At 38.0% G+C, this 17,725-nt stretch overlaps 1 protein-coding gene across 3 annotated transcripts in view; it reads right to left on the reverse strand.

The window, feature by feature from the left end:
- NUBPL (NUBP iron-sulfur cluster assembly factor, mitochondrial) overlaps positions 1-17,725 on the reverse strand; it is an 85,287-nt gene that overhangs the window by 28,669 nt on the left and 38,893 nt on the right. For all 3 annotated transcript variants that reach the window (XM_031049131.2, XM_034062549.1, XM_034062550.1), the window contains one exon: positions 2,682-2,775. In XM_031049131.2, the coding sequence (XP_030904991.2) occupies positions 2,682-2,775 (94 nt within the window). The remainder of the gene's footprint in view (positions 1-2,681; positions 2,776-17,725) is intronic.

The following is a 17,725-nucleotide window of genomic DNA, read 5'->3' on the forward strand; positions in this document are numbered from 1 at the left end:
CCACAGATAAATAATGAAGAAACCAGAATGCAAATACTGTATCTCACATATGCATGCATGCAAATCAAAGTACAACTTTCATGCAAACTAGATAATGCACTTCTAAATAATACGTAACTAAAATGCACATGCTGTCTATGAGGAGAAAGAAATAAATTATGTCACTAATATCAAAGGAAAAGAAAGAACAAGAAAACTGCAGAGGGAACAGAATGGCAAAACACCAAATATTTTCCGTAAAAAAAAAAAAAGACCACACAGCTTAGAAACATGAATTGCAAATTAAGATGGAGCCCACAAAACCAGCAGAATTCTGCAGACTGCTCCAAAGACATCATCATGGAGATTTGTAAAACTGTCTTCTTTACCCCTGAAAGGGACAAGGTGAAGAAAATAAAAGCATGCTAAACAAGGCTATGGACTGTCAAAGAGACAGAAACCAAGTAACAAGGATAAAAGAAAGCACAGTTCAAGCTCTAACACACAAAAAGAAGCTCTTCCAGTGACAATGTAAAACACCCACAATACACAACAGAGAAAATTCTTTGTAAGTCACTAAAATTCACTGAGCCAGTAACACTACAGGGAATTACAAATGTTATCAGGCCTTGTCTGCTGTGTTTGTCTCCATCAAAAGCACAATACACTTTTGGGTTTTTTTTTAAACTGCAAGAGTTGACCTCAACGTGCTCAACAAAACCAACTAACGTGAAAGACAAATGTTAAGTGTTACTAGCACTCCTAACGCTATGGAGTTAGGACTGATGAAGTAATAAGCTGACTGAGCAACTGTGGTAACAATGTGAAGCCATTGCAAAATTCAAATCAAAACCCTGTTTTCAGTTAGGAAGTTGTAAAAGTGCATACTTGCACAAAAAATGTCAGAAAATCCAGGTATCATGGTTTGCTTTATGTTATATGCTCCAGGCCACAGATAAACTAAGGCGCTAGAAGCTTCCACTTCTACTTCTTATGGGAAAAAAAAATCATTAAATCCTTCATCACAGCTCTGATCTGCTCCCTTCCACTGGGCAACAGGACCACAGACAGCAGAGAGAACCTTCCATGGCTGTTAACAATTGTGGGGCAACAGGGTTATGGCTGAGTTAGCATGTGCCTTAAATTTTTTAACATATAAAACTCGAGTGTGAAGTTTTTCTGAACATCTGATCATGGAAGATCATGAGATACCACCGTGTGGCCCCAGCACTAAGTTTAACAATTTGTCAAAAGTTTTGGCTTGTAGATAAATAAGTAACTGTGGTTATCATGTATGACTGCAGCTGAGACATGACTGTGTTGAGGAACAGATACAAGGTGCTGCCTGATTGTTTAAGGCCTCCTTTCATTCCCGTGGACTTCACTGTGCTGTAAGAGTGGTGACGGTTTTGCTGCGAAACCAAGATGCACATCCTAAATTCTATTAGTTCTATTCCATTTATACATGGGCATGTCTATAATGCCTACCAGTCTTTCTATCCATACCCATAGCTAACTCTTCTATCCTATCCTATTAAATTCTAGAGATGCACCAGGCAACCTGGTATGAGTTCTACATGCAAGTAAAATAGTTTGACAAATGTAATATTTAGTGACTTAAACTCATTCATTACTGTCATCAAAGTGCAGAAAGAAAGGAGTGTCAGGGGGAACAATAGTTTGCCTGTGCACATGATCTAGTCTGCAATCAGAAAAGAGTAAGAGCAGTTGAAGATGATACTATTTTGGATTTGTACCAACATATTTATGTGCTATCACCAGAAAGTGGAGCAAACTGTCCCACTGATTCCTTAAGAACTCAGAATCACAGAATTGCTGCTTAGAAAAGGCCTCTGGAGGTCATGTACAAGATACACTAGGCAGGGCCAGCCAGGGCTTTGTCTAGTACAATCTGGACAACTGCCAAGGATGGAGATCTCATGTACATTTTGGGTAACATGTTCCAGCACTGCACTATCCTCCTGGTGAAGAGCCACTGAGCAATTACTGAATTATTCCTGGAACTGTAAGGATTGCTTTGTCTCTTTTACCACTGAGCTCCTAGCACTGATTATGTTGGCTATTGACAACTGCTTCTGTTGAAGTATGTCAGACAGGTAATAAGCCATTACATCTCATGAGACACTCAGCATTCTTTCAGAAGCAGTATTTCTGACTCCTGCTGAAACCAATGAGATTAGAGGACAGCCTACATAGCTCAAGATTAAGAAGTTTAAATCCCCTACAAAAAGTAGAACACAAGAAGAAAAAGAATGCACTAGTGTATTACAGTGCTGCACAGCTTATCTGAATAAAAGGTGTGCATTAACAACACTGTCAGCTTCCAATTAAAAAGCAATCATGAAGACAAACTGCTTTATTAGCTTTATTATGCAGTGGATACAGACAAAATATTTTCTACTACAAACCTTGCCAGTATTTGGCATGATTGCCTTTCCATTAAGAGTATTCCCATATTTCTCCATCTTTTTGCAAGATAGTTTAAAACAAATAGAGTCATAAATGCTGACATGTTAAAAGTCATTGATAGCATTTTTCATCACGACACAACTGACAAAACAGTTTCTTAGTGTGTTAGCAAAACAATTAAAAGTATTTTTGAACAGCATTTTAAAATAAGATCTTTCTAAAGCTACCAGACTTAATAACTTCAAAGCTCTGAAACAGTCAAGAACACATACCTGCAACTGGAATATTCTGTGAGACTGACAGCTGTACATCTCCAGTCCCAGGTGGCATGTCAATTACTAAATAGTCCAGTTGACCCCAGTCAACCTAGAAGACAACAATAAAAATGTATATTGAATGTTTGAAATGTTTTTCCTTACAGCACTTTATGGTTTATTGCAGTCTTGTTTCCTGTAATACAAAAGACAAATGAACCAAGGATACCCCAAAACATGCCCTTTTAGTCACACAACATATGTAAGATCACACAATAAAAAAAATTTACTGGTTGCTAGGCATGAGAGTGTTTCTGATATACAAGATACAACAGTATGATCTGCTTTAATACAGGACAATACAAAATAAGAGAATTTTACTTTCTCTTTTATTTTACACATTCCCTCAGTGTCATTTTAACAGCAGAAACAACTGACATTTTTCCAGTTCCCCAGCTGCTGTCCTGAAGTGTTAGACCCCACCAGGGGCACACTCATTCATTTTCACTCAATTCCTGTACAGATGATGATCTTCTGGGGAAGCACAAGCAATGTGAAATCCAGACCACAAACCCAGTGCAGCACTGCAATAAGAAATCAAATTTTTCAAGGCAGACTGATGAAGATGGAAGATTTCAGAGCACTTATGGGAGAAGGGGGATGGGGAAGGTTAGTTTAAAACTCTGACTTCAGACACCTAAATTAGGGACTCTCAGGCACACCTCCCCTTTCTCATTTTTTATACAAAGGCTGCAGGAGTACTAAATGGTGCTGAAGACAGTCCTGCTAAACAGGAAATGCTACTTATGTTAACCACAGCAAACACTGCACTTTTTCATATTTAATATTGATCTGTATTATCTATACTACGTTATTTTATATTATCTGTATTTTGTCAACAAAAATAACACATACCTAGACGATTTTTAAAAGTAATTGGCATTCATAATCATATTAAGACTAAGAAAACCCAAATAAAGATTACATATATGCGCAAAAATGTATGCATAGGGTAGAGAAGATGGTTTATCTACAAAATAAACTATTTTTTACTTTGTTGTTCTTTGCTAATCTTGCTTAGCTATAAAGCAAGATACATGCCAGTGCTGGTGAATGCCTTCTTTTCCCATGAAAGTCACCTGGCTCACATGAAGGCATCAACTTTAAATTTCTGCATTTCTTAATTAAATATTAACCATTATAAAGGTGATAAACTGAAATTACAGATATTAAAAAGTAGTAGTTTACAACATGAGTCAAGTTCCTTAAAGATTCTCAACTAAACACACAGATCCTCTATAAATAATCACATAAATCTCAACACGCAAAATTGAATCTTTCACAATAATCACAGCCATTTTGAAACACTGCAGTATAGAGAGGTTTACTTTTTTAAAAGTATTAACTCAAAATTCCTTTTTCACCCTATCTCTTTATAAGGACTGATCCTGGCATCATTTGTTAAATCCAAATTTGCAAGTCCGGTAATCATATTCTCCTTTTTTTAGTTTTCAGACCTTTGCTCCATAAGCAAATTAATTCACGTCCTTTTAGGTACAGCACTGCCTCATGTGAGTAGTACAAGACAAACCAAATCCCACCCTTATTAGAGATAATTTGTATAAAAAAAAAGTAAGCACATTGGGGTTTTTTTCCCATAGTTAAAAGTTGCCTGGTTTTGGATACACTTGCTGGCCCTAACTTTAAGCTCATTCCTTGGTGGAACAAGGGGACTTTCTAGTCCTGTCCTATAACTTTTCATAGTTACAAGAGGTTCTGCTCCTCCAATTTCTTCCAGCACTAGCATCCTGCATCAAACTCCATGTGATCCTCCTACCTAGAAAGCATTACAGTTCCGTGAAGGAAACGTGGCTGTGTCCCACTACCATGTGGAACACTAATGGAGAAGACCTTGAACACCAGTGCTCAAAGCCTTTCTCAGATGTTCACTTTTGTGGGGAAGTACAAAGCAGTTGCTGCTGGTCTAAGCTGAAGTAGCTGCCTTGGTAAAAATGTCTCCATGTAGAAATTTTAAAGTAAAAGAGCATGTGTATAAACAGCTTTACTGCTTCACAAAACAACTGTTGCTCAAGAAGTTACTTTGAAGATTTACCACATGTAGATGAATGGAAGAATGGGTACAGAAATCAGTGGGCACCAGAACTTCCTGCCTCAAGCTTCCTTAGTAAGTGACCCTATAAAAACGAAAATAACTTCTAACATGCACTTTTTGGATTGCCCTATGAGTAATGATTCTTATTAAAGTTATAAACCTCTGAAAACAGAAATTAATAATGGAATCTTAAGCACATGGTGAATCTCACTGTAAATCTCATTGCTAGGCAACAGGAAAAATACTCTTAACAGAGCAATTAAATTATAATGCCTTATTTAATTTATGGCATTGAAACCATCTTATTTCATATATTATGTTCAAATCCATGGATTAAAAAAAAGAGGTGTCTTTATCAAAACTGTGTTCCATTATAATGCTTTTAAATCTAGCACAGAAAAATGGAGAAGCTACACCATCTCAGCACCAATGGTGAGGATTTGCTGCTGCTGTACACTGCAGGAGGAGGACATGCTCTGTCACAGAAGTTCAGAAAAGGCAACAGTGCAGATTACCTCCACACACCTCTCTGTGTCATGTAACTGCTGTGGCACTGAACTGGTGGAAATCAGTTAGCAAAACTAGATTGGAAATGGAAAACTACTCCTTACTAGAACTAACCTTGCTTTTTATTTTGGTTGGAGTCAGATATCCTCACAATTCTACCCTCTTCCTTTTCATTTGTAATTCAAGGTGAGATTGGAGAGCTGCACCACCATGACATAGCTATAATTGCTGAAAAGACCTGAATTAGTGTTTTTGCCCAGTAACAAGCAGTGTCCTCAAGATACGGATTTGCTCAGCCAACTCTGCACTTCATCTGATTTCTCTCTGTAGACTTCCTCTTACTCTCTTCTGTTCTGCAAAAACATGGCAGGGAGGTTGGAACTAGATGATCTTAAGGTCCTTTCCAACCCAACTATTCTATGATTCTATGATTCTAAGATGATGATGAACACTACTGAGTTCAGCTGCTCTTCACTAACACAGAAGCAGTATGGCAGTCTTTTATTAAACAAGTTACTGAATGTAATTGGAAGGTATATTGATTTGTTGTAGAAGTATACATACTTAATGAGAGAAGAAATTCTAGGTCTGTTACTATATTTCAGCAAAGGAGAAAAAAAAGGGGGGAAAGACCTTTTTAGTTAAATTTTGAACTGGAACATACAATCAGAGGAGTGGCTTTCTGAAACCTACTACTGCCATCCATTCAACAATATCAGAATGGGATATATAATCAGGCAGTGACACAAAGCACCAATTTGAATGCAAATCCTGTTTATATGCAACAATTTACCAAATCAGAACCACTAGTCCTCATGTTCTCAATCAGTTCTGAGAAGTGTGTCTCTATGCAAATGTGGATGCATACAAGTAAATGAGCTCACATTAACAGCACATTACAGTAAACCAGTTCCCTTTGCAAGCGATAAGCGGACAGTGGTTACAAAAGCCTGGCTTATAACATCTGAAATCTGTCAGCACCTTTGCATGTACAAAAGCATTAATATCGTTGCCCCTCTAACATATACAGTGTGTACAACATCTTACACCATGGAAATGTAATTGCACTTTCCTTAAGTATAACATTCATCTTTTTTTAAAAAGGTTTAACTTGACATTTATTGTTAAGCAATGTAATTAAGTGCCATGTGCTTCTGTGTATTTTCCCTTGTTCAGAAACACCACAAATGCTTCCATGTAAATTACTTTAATCAATCACTCTGTTTATGTGACAATTCATAATCAAAATACCAGATATTCATTGAGTAAGGGCTCCAAATAGCAAGTTAAACCTGAAGTAGAGCACAGAGGTACAGAGGGCATTTCTATTGACGAATGAAGCCTGAACATCCACTGTGCACGAGGCAGAAATGACAGAATATTAGCACAGAAGAGGGATTTCTACTTGTGGTTTTGAAGTAATCCTGGTGTTTGGTAAATAACAGAAGACATTATTTATTTGTTCTTAGTAAGAGGAATACATGCAGAGTTTCAATCAAGCAGCCCTGCAGGTGCAGACTTGGCAGCAGTCATCCAGACTCTGAACACCACTATCAGAAAAGTACCAAGTGCTACATTGCAGGCAGCTTAAGGCCTACTCCTGCCAGATCCCTGCTCCTCCTAACTAGTTTGCTGTGTATACAAATGATTTAATACATGCAAACAGCAGCACAAAATAAAGGTAAGAAATGCTGTTGTTAAATGAATATGTATAGAACTGTTTACATATATTTATATGTTAGTAGAAGATAAATATTTTAAAATATTTCCTTGAAAAATTAAAGATTCTGCTTAAGCATACACAGATATTGGGAGCAAATAAGTAGTTTCATGATGTAAGAAAACGGATAATTTAGGAACAGCATAATGAAGTATGGCATTTTAATTTAAAAATATTTTCAGTTATTTCCACAAATATTTGATATAGGAGACATTCCCCAGACATAAACCAGAAGATTTTCATTCCCTACAAAACTTTCTGTCTAGTAGTGAAATAGATACTTACACCACAGCATGATATTCCACAGTGCATAATACGACTCTTCTTTCTGTATACAGCCTAATACAACACCCTCAGAACAAAGATGTCTGCCCCTTTGACTTGTTCTCTGACGCTTAAGCAATCTCAAAGCCTTGCATCTAACCATGAAAAACAGATGCATTGCAATGGTTCAAATTCCCTTGAGTATTTCTGAGAAGCTTGGCTTGATCTGCCAAGTTCAGAGAGAAACTGAGGTGAAGAACAGTTTGCTCCAAAGGTTTCCATAAAGAGAAGGGAATTTTCCTATTCTTTCTCAATATAGGCTAAAAGTATCTTTCAGAAATAACTGCCTAGGAAGAAAGCCAGGGTCCTGTTCAATTAAACACCCAGAAACAGAAACTGGACTCCCACTCGTCCATGATGGCTTTTAATAATATGAAGAACTTGGCAAAAACGCAGTAGCCTGAAGTTTCCATTACCTTCATTTATATAACCTACAAAACTAAATAACTCCCAGAAGATAACAATAAAGAGGTTATTCTCTATGGGGCATTCCAGGAGACAGAGGAAAGGCACTCAACACTAGGCTCCTACTCACCTTCAGAAAGCTCATTCAACATTACGTCATTCCAAAGAGAAGATGGCATATGGCTGTGCAAAAGCCTGGCATGTCTGTGTCATGGTTTGAGCATGACAGTCTGCAAGGGTCAGGGGACGGTATCTGGGAATGACTGAAAAGAAATAGCTCTGTGCAATTCCCCACACAACTGCTGAAGACTGTATCAGCACTATTGCATATAAAAGAATTCCACTACATTCAAGTTGTTACTACAAGGAGCTTTGATGAGCTGAGATTCCCATTTCTCAGGGATTCTAAAGCAGTTATTTTTTAAAAGATGACAGTTGGAGAAGCAAACTTCTATTACACAGTCAAGTCTTGAGACTAATCCTTGATTTGTTGCTCTCTATCCTTGACCCACAAACAGTCTGCACTACATAACTGCAGAAATATTTCTTCAGAAATACACCACCTTTTTTTTTCTTGTTCTATGATACAGAGCTGTCTATAGTTCATCTGACACCTGGAAAACAAATATGAAATGAGGCAAATTCCCATCCTTATGTCTTTTAGCAATAAAATTAAGCACAAAAGTAAAATAATATAAAGGTAAACGAATCAGAAGAAAGTAGGTTAGCATCAGATCATCTAATTCAACTAATCACCAGGGTGATGCAGCTATGTTAAACACACCATCTAAACCGTAAATTCTCTTTGAGTTCTCCGTAACTACTGCACAGAAGGGCAAAACCACTGTTCAGCTATCAATACCAACAACACATTTTTGAGGAACCATTATCAGGACCTGATTTATATGTGCTGTATGATTCAGATTTTTCCTACAATAATAGCAGAAGGAAATACTACAAATGTTGACAACAAATATCAAAAGGGAGAAGCTTATTAAGCCCACTCACAGTATGTATTTTTAGACTGTATTTCTGTAATGGTGTTAAAACATGAATGCTTAAGCTATACAATTGAAAGCAATGTTCCTATTTCTCTTCACAAGTTATTTAACTTCCTTACGCATCAGCTCATACTCCAGCATAATAAGAAAATTAGTAAATTTGTTACTGGGATACGAACAGACTAATATAGGCATCATTTATGCCCATCACAGACACAACAATTTTAAATTAGCGCTTAAACTTTGATTAAAAAGGTCAGAAAATTATTTCTTCAGTATAATGCATGACGCTTTTTTATACACAAAAAGGAACTTCTAGAGGCCAGTCTAGGGTCTTCAGTAAAAGGATTACAGAAGAAAATAACATGATAGATGTTATTCAAGCCACTTAAAATGCTGCTGAAGAAAACAATATTACCATAAATCATGCAATATAAAGACTGGAACAGAATCAATTAGCTGGAGACCACTGAATAGAGGCCAAAAGACAGTAAATCTCAATATAGGGCTTGGGTTTTCACCTGGTGAGATGTTATCAGATCTCAAAGTAGCCTTGAGGTGAAACATTAATAAAACGTTATTTTACTTTTTTTAAAATAACCTGGTTTTCAAACATATGGACAAAAATACATCCTTACAAGCTTTCCATACTTAAAATTCAAAAGCATATCCTGCCCAGCCACTGAATTGAAAATAGTCTACCCTTGCTAATGAAACCTGAATTGGAGAGTGTGCTTGAATTACTCTGGAGCACAACAATCAATATTCACAACAAGAAGCCGTAAAGCTGCACAAAATACAGAACCTTTCAATTCCACAGGATGATTCAAGAGGATGAGAGAGCATGAAAAAAGAACATAAGCGAGAGTATGTGCTAGAGCCAGAAGAGCAGATGACTGATTTGCTGGGATTCTTGGCCATGAGACTATGACTGTGAAGCTAGTATACCTTCTCTGGTAAAAGAACTGCCTTTAGGTCAGAAAGGAGTAACTTACAAAGAGTCCTTACAAAGAGTGGAACACAGAAAGAGCATTAAAGACACAGACAAGATGTGAAAATGAAAATAAATAAAATTTTAAAATTGCACACATTTTGCAGTTGTATACACAACATTCCCATGATTTAAAGATGTGCTGAATGTGTTATTCCTAGAGTAAAGCATTTACTATGAATGAGACAACTGATAATCTGTGTAAGAACCACATATAGATGGCCAAAATAATTGCTGTGCCCACAGAACCAGGCTTTTGCATTCACCAGTGCCCTCAGTCATGAATCTGCAATAATAAATTAAAAGTGCTATGTGTATTCTAACTCTACATAAATCATTTGCTGCAGGTGCTAATACTATGTGTTTCAGGGACATTCAGTGATTGCTGCCAAGCAAGGGACAGTCTTCATATTTTCATTTGCTTCCTAGGTTTTTATTTAGCTCCAGTTCTTACTTAAAGTTTCTTTTTTTCAGGGAAAAAAAACCAAACCAAACACAACTGTTTATACCTAGCACCCACTTTGGATGCACAATAAAACAAGCTGTATCCCAAAGGTATTATTCTGCTGGGAGAACATATTCCTTCTTTTAGAAGATTCTGCTGATGGAGCAAAACACTGTAAGAGGAGAAACATCTACTGCAGATTCATAAATAGTATGGAAAAGTGGGAGCTTTCCTTTGGGGGAAAGCGGGAGGAACAAGTCACATAAATCTCTGGTACCTTAAGCACAATTACCTTATGTTTGTGTCAATCATTTGGTATGTGAGAAATAATCACTTTCCACAAAGAATACAGGTACAAAAGCTGCTGCTATTCTTGGATATCTGCAGTTATTTTCTGTGAGGAAAAGAGATATGGAAGGATGGCGTGAGTAGACAATCAGTCTGTCAGATTCCAGAACGCCACCTGGATTATTTAAAATAACAAACTCTGTGCAATCAGTTTAAACATGTTAATTCAATATTAAGTTTTAAAAGCTGTTTATATAGTTATATTCCTAGTATATTTACTAAGTACAATTAGTGTGCAATGTTAAATAATAATATCAGTATTCAGGGGTAAGGAGAGTACACTTTTGTTTTGATCAAAAAGATGAAAAAGAAATGGTGAGAAATGAAGGAAAATACAAAAAAAAAACAAACTAAAAAAGCAGCTTTGCGGAGCTCCACCTACACATTCAGAAGAAACCCTACAAATTCTCCCAAAGATCTTGACTACTCAGGAAGCGAAATACTAAAATCTCCATTAAGCACCAAGTTTGGAACAGAAGCCCACTTGAGATCCATTTGTTTGTGAGAAAGGAGCAAGTCTTACAGGCCAAATCTAGCAGGCATGCTCTAACTGCACCTACCAGTAATAACACTGAATCCAACACAAAGCTGAGCACTTGCAGCCATTAAATAAAATTAAAAGCCTGTGGTTCTGCTGACAAAGCTGCAGCTGCTTAATATCATAATTAGACATACAAGAGAAACTCTATGAATTGGAAGATGTGTGTTTCAATTTCTCAGGCAGGTGGTATTTAACTGGGCCACTGTACGACCAAGAATGCAAAAGCCATAGGAGCAACCAGGACCCTATATAAAGCCAGTAGCCGGGGGATTCACCTGGAAGGGTGAAACTTCAGATTGACTGAACTTCCTGCCTAGCACTGCTCATGCTCCACCTTCAGATGTCTGGTTCTGGCCCCAGGAATCTTGCATGCCTAGCTGTAGAGCGGAAGGTTTTAACTGCTCGATGTGATTTCATGGTTCTCTTCTGGTTAGCAGGAAATACAGCTTAAATCCTAAACTGAGCTTGCAGCTCCCACATCCTGGCTGAATGGCTATGGAAACTTGCCAGGTTGTTATTATAAACACAGAATACGCCTGTCAAGTTAAGGCAGAGAAAGGTCTTGGCACCTAACAGAAGATATTAGACTTTGGTTCTAAATCTCTGCTACACAGAGCTGTCCAATACAGGCTACAATTAGGTGCTGAAATCCAGGACAGGGAGTGAGACATATCCCATAAGCTTTTCCGAAGAGCCCTCTTGCTCAGCATCTTTGGTATTGTTCATTTCCAGCCAGCAAACCTACCAACTTTGACTTACAACGTTAATTTCCATTTATTCCACACCAAGCTCTAAACTCCCAGACTCAAAGATACTGCAGCTATCCTGCTATGGCACCACTGAAAAGTCCAAATTACCTGAAGTAACCTCTCAGTACCACTGGGAATGACAAGCGATGTATTCCCATTTCTGGTATGCAGTGGCTTTAGCCTAGGCTTTAGTTTAACTTTCCATCCCCTTCCAGCCTGCAGGCAGGCAGAGCACCTACCTCTTAGGCATTGCCACATTCAGCACAGCAACACCCATGGCCCTTTTTGCATCTAAGATACAGCAGTAGAAAGAACAGATGCCCTTATTAGCAAAGAAGAACAGAGAAAGTAGAACACCGGCATTAGGTGACTACTAGTTTTTGGAAGCTCCATTTAGGAAAGAGAACAAATAGTAGCACCTTCTTTTCGTAGTTTGTCTACCACCGGTATTCCTGTTTAGCAACCACTTCAGAATGTGTTTAAATCACCACCTCTTTCCAAGAATGAAGCTGCATGCCACTCTGAACTTTGCTGCTGAGAAACCTTAAACCTCACAACAGTTTCCTTTAAAAGCTCAAGGGAAAGAGAAAAAAAAAAGGAAAAAGTAAAAAAGAAAAAAAAATCTGTTTTAGCCCCAGCACAGCCATCTTGAGACACCACAAGTTCTCTTCTGTTTCTTCCTGTCTAGTCAACAAACCCAACAAAACAGTTGCATGTTTTGCCTTTGTTTTGTTTTATGCAAAGGAGGGCAGACACATGCATACCTGTGTGATCTGTGTGAGAGATGAGACTACTGGAAGCAGAGCAAAGAAAACACTCTCACAGCCTGTTCCCACAGCAGCAGTAGTTGCACAGTCATAACCATGACAGCTGAGGAACCAGGCCAAGAAATGTTTGCTGTAAATACATTCTCACTATGTGCTAGGTTTGCCTTTTTTTTTTCCTGCCTTTTTTTTTAATCCTCAAAGACAGCTAAAGTACATTTACCGCAAACGCTGCCAGTTCAGCAGTAACTTGTTGGCTAATGTTTTTGTTTTCTTCTGGCTTTCTTAACACTTCTTCTGTGATTGTCAATTGCTTTCAGAGACTATAATCCCTTCTTCTCATATCAGCTGCTAATGTGAGCCAATAAAGCAACAGGGATCCATATAGATTCTGCTTCCTTCATTAAAGAAAGAAAAGCAACAGAACAGGTTTTGTAGCTTGAGTTGGAAACAAAAAGAAAGAATCAAGCCTATATTCATTTAGTCATACCCATCCCAAAACATACAGGAACAGCCAAGTCGATAGGTGATAGTACAAACACTTAGTTAACTCCAGTTAAACTGGGGGGCGAAGGGGTGGAAATAAGGAGCTTTCTGTCATCTCCCACACTTTTGGCTGCTGTGCATCTCTGGATCTATGTCAAGCTTCTCATGTCCAGGAAGTGCAATATATACATACTGATTGGGACTGGTTACGGTAGTTCTCTCTGGACAGACAGGTGGTTATTAGCATGAGTAAATTAGTGATGATTATACAAATTCCTGTAACAGAATTTCTAAACATCAACATCACAACTCAAGCATCGTGGAGAAATTAGTCAAGATTTCCATTTACCTCAGTGGGTTCTGGATGACAAGAAATTAGTTTATTTGTTCTTTAGTCTTAACAAAATAAACTCAACAAAAGAAAATCAGTATAGTCAATTTTTAAACGAAATTCTTTTGTAAGGTACAAGTAGGTAATCTGTTTAGCTTGTACTTGAAACAGGACAAGCTATATTTTCCTTAATTTCTGCAATGAGGTATGCCAATTGACCTTCTTTGCTTTAAATTAAAGCTTATTAAAGATTTAAGGAAAAAAATCTCACAAGCTTTAATAGTTATTATTCACTGTCTGCCAGCTGAAGATGCAGTCTTAGCAGCAAACCCAAGTGCAGTCTTAGCACTGCAGTTTGACCACTATTTATGTTGTTCCTTTTTTTGAAAACATCTTAACAGCATTATCTATTTCTAAATAGAACAAATACATAATTTCAATGACCTTATGTGTAGGGATGAAATGTCTGGATTTTTTCATTTCTGTACTTTGGATCACAAAAATTAAACCAGAAAAGCATCCCAACTCCCTAAAGATGCAACTGCTCTTACTGTTCTGAAGAACAGTGATGGTTCAACCTCCCCACTCCCAACTGTAACGTAGCAGATGCTAGCCTGAACTAACAATTTCTATGCCCATCTCAGGCTAAGATAACTCAAAACAGGAAAATAAATAAAATAAATATATATTTTAATTGCTGAAAATTTGGCAGATATTTCACTGTAGTGACACCTGGTAAGACTACTGTATTTTAGAATTATGCACTGCAAAGTATAAACATGTCTTTGTAGTTTATAAGCACAGCTTTGTTTAGCTCTGTGAAATATAAACTGTAAATATCCTGCTACAGACTATCTGCCTCAATTCCCCAATGACTTGCAGATAAATACATGAATATTGTGAAACACAAGTCGATTTTGAAATTAGCAAAAATTCTCAAATGGATTATGCTGCCAAAATATAAAATATAGAAAGAGGAAAACACTATTAATCTGATTTTAGTTTATACACTTGAAGCACATCTACTCTGTTAATAAACAGATGAGTGTGCACAGACTCTTTAATGTGTTTTAAAAGGCAAAAGATGATAAAGTCTGAAAAAAAAATAAAAATACTAAGAGCTATTCATGTGTGCTACAGTTTCCCACTGCAGCATCTCACTTCTCTCCTGTCTTGAAAATTTACTGCCATAATGCAAGTTAAATGCCTTCAAAGGTAATCTCTTGACAGAGTGCCCTTCCTAAACCAAAAAGTATTAAAAATAAATTCCAGACTCAAAAATAGTAATAATTAAAAAAAATCATCTGGCTTTGTTGCAGTGCTTTTCCTTAACTTGCTCTTTACATTTACAATAAGAATAATTTTCATCATTGACTCACTATTACTATTCTGGGGATCCTTTCAGTCCATTCAAAATACTGCTCCACAAAAATCAGAGCCATCAACTTGCTATTGTCGTCTTCCTCCTGATCTAGTACGTCATTCTCTGCTAAATCCTATTTCACTGCTCCCTCTCATCCACCAACACACTCTCTCACTGATTTTAGACTGATAAGACACAGGGTTTTTGACCACACTATTAATAATTTAATCTCTGAGAAAGCCCCTAATGACACCATGTAAATGACAAAACACAGCAAAACTGGAACTTTACATGAATTTGCTCAAGTCCTGGATCCAAAGGATAAGAAGTTTTCACTACCTTTAAACTCCAAGGCTTGCATCTGTTCTCCCATTAACAGTGCCAAAGTGTATGAAGGTAAATAGTACTATTAGGAATGACAAGCGATGTGTTCCCACCATCCCAGGTACGCCTAGGCTTTAGCTTGACTTTCCATTCTTGCACACAGGGCACCTACCTCTTAGGAACTGCAATGTTCAGAACAGCAATACCCATAACCCTTTTTGCATCTAACCTACAACAACTAGAAAGAAAGATTAGACTCCTTTGTTAGTGGGGAAAAACAGAGAAAAACAAACACAGAAGAGTGGCTTTGAAATTAAGTACCACCAGTACTGTTGTTTAGATAACACTTCAAAACATGCTAGCCTTCAAATCCATGTGTCCAAAGTCTGTTCCTGAACATACCCCTGCTTGCCTTTCTTCCTAAAAATCTGGACATACGAGATTAATTCTACACTTGTAACATCCTCCTTGAAGATGACACCAAGCTGTATGGTTCAGCTGATATGCTGGAGGGAAGGAATGCCATCCAGAGGGACCTTGACACGCTTGCGAGGTGGGCTGATGCCAACCTCATGAAGTTTAACCATGACAAGTGCAAGGTCCTACACCTGGGTTGGAGCAATCCCAGGCACAGCTACAGGTTGGGCAGAGAAGAGATTCAGAGCAGGTCTGGGGAGAAGGACTTGGGGGTGTTGGTCAATGAGAAAATGAATGTGAGCCAGCATCAGTGTGAACTTACAGCCCAGAAAGCCAGCCATATCCTGGGCTGCATCAAAAGGAGCAGGTCGAAGGAAGTGATCCTGCCCCTCTACTCTGCTCTCATGAGACCTCACTTGGAGTATTGTGTGCAGTTCTGGTGTCCTCAACACAAAAAGGACATGGAACTGTTGGAACAAGTCCAAGGAGGGCCACAAGGATGATCAAGGGACTGGAGCACCTCCTGTATGAAGACAGGCTGAGAAAGTTGGGGCTGTTCAGCCTGGAGAAGAGAAGGCTGCATGGAGACCTCATAGCAGCCTTCCAGTATCTGAAGGGGCCTAAAGGGATGCTGGGCAGGGACTCTTCATTAGAGACTACAGGACAGTGGGTAATGGGTCAAAACTTAAATGGGGGAAGTTTAGATTGGATATAAGGAAGAAATTCTTTACTGTTAGGGTGGTGAGGAACTGGAATGGGTTGCCCAGGGAAGTTGTGAATGCTCCATCCCTGGCAGTGTTCAAGGTCAGGTTGGACAGGAACTTGGGTGATATGGTTTAGTGTGAGGAGTCCCTGCCCAGGGCAGTGGGGTTGGAACTAGATGATCTTAAAGTCCTTTCCAACCCTATTCTATGATTCTATGTCTTTTGCTGCCATCTTTGAATTTTTCTTTGTCCAACTTAGACTGTAAAATACTCAAGACTAACACTGACAGCAGGGTTTAAAAAAAAAACCAAGAAAATCAACCTATGTCTCTCCATGCATTACAGAGGAGGGGCAGATGTCTCAGATTGTTTCATAAAGGTCTGCATCCTAGGCAGCAAACTGTTAAAGCTAAAGCAAAAATTGCAGTCAAGTCTCCAGCACAATCTTCTTAGTGGCACTGCTACTCAATTCTAAGATCCCTTAGAGCACATTAATGCATACAAGACTAGAATCTCCATATTTTAAACCTCTTCTAGATCAAGCTATTTCACTCAAGAGGAAAAACGTATTTATTGTTTTTTATTTCATAGTTCATATTAAGGATGTGCACTTCAGAGATAAGGTTTATTTGGGTTTGACTTTTATGTCTAATAAAACAGCATCTAAACAGCTAAACAGTGATCTACACAGCATCTTGAAAGTCTAAAGAGACTGGCCAAATAACTGGAAATGCTACTGAGAAAAGGATGCTCTTGGTCATTATGCTGAAACTTGCTCATGTGATTGCAAGACATAATTGTATATTCATTTGAGCAAGAGAGATGAGCTAGTATGTCTGTACAGCTGAATGATTAGGGCACTCAGAGAGACACCTGTATTTCAGTGTTGGTTTTGACTGAATACTCTAACCAGTCATATCTGTGAAAGGCAGAACCGCTTTCTTCTCTTTGAGCTACAGGCTTTAACAGAGTTATATACCAACAGTCAAATAGGCAGTAGAATGCCAATTTTAGAACTAATCCCACATTCAAAGAATAACTTAGGTTTGAAGGGACCCAAAGAGGTTGTCTGTCCATCTTGTTGCTTTGAGAGCAGGCTACTCAAAGTCTTGCCCAGCTGAATTCTGAATATTTTCCAAGAGAGAGATTCCAGAATCTCTGCACAACCTGTTCTGATGTGAAATTGTTTTCACTGTAACAAATCAAACAACCAACCACACATTCAGGAAGCATCTACTTTCACCTTCTCTGTACCTACCCATTAGGTAGTCGAAGACAGCAGTTCTTACCTCCCTTTAACTTTCTACCAAAATACATTATACTCAATAGAAAAAAAAAAAACAATAGATTTATTTCATAAAGATGAAATGTATCAGAGAAAGATGTTTATATTTACTTGGAAGTTGGAAATACTAGTCTTTGTATTTTTGTTTCTCAAGTGGTAACTCACTATGGTGCTAGACATTGAATAAACAGAGAATGAAATTGCCAGAGTCCCAAAAATGTAAGGCAAAAGACAGTAGGTGGGC

This window comes from Melopsittacus undulatus, chromosome 4 (genome assembly GCF_012275295.1).
Source record: "Melopsittacus undulatus isolate bMelUnd1 chromosome 4, bMelUnd1.mat.Z, whole genome shotgun sequence".
Lineage (NCBI taxonomy): Eukaryota > Metazoa > Chordata > Aves > Psittaciformes > Psittaculidae > Melopsittacus > Melopsittacus undulatus.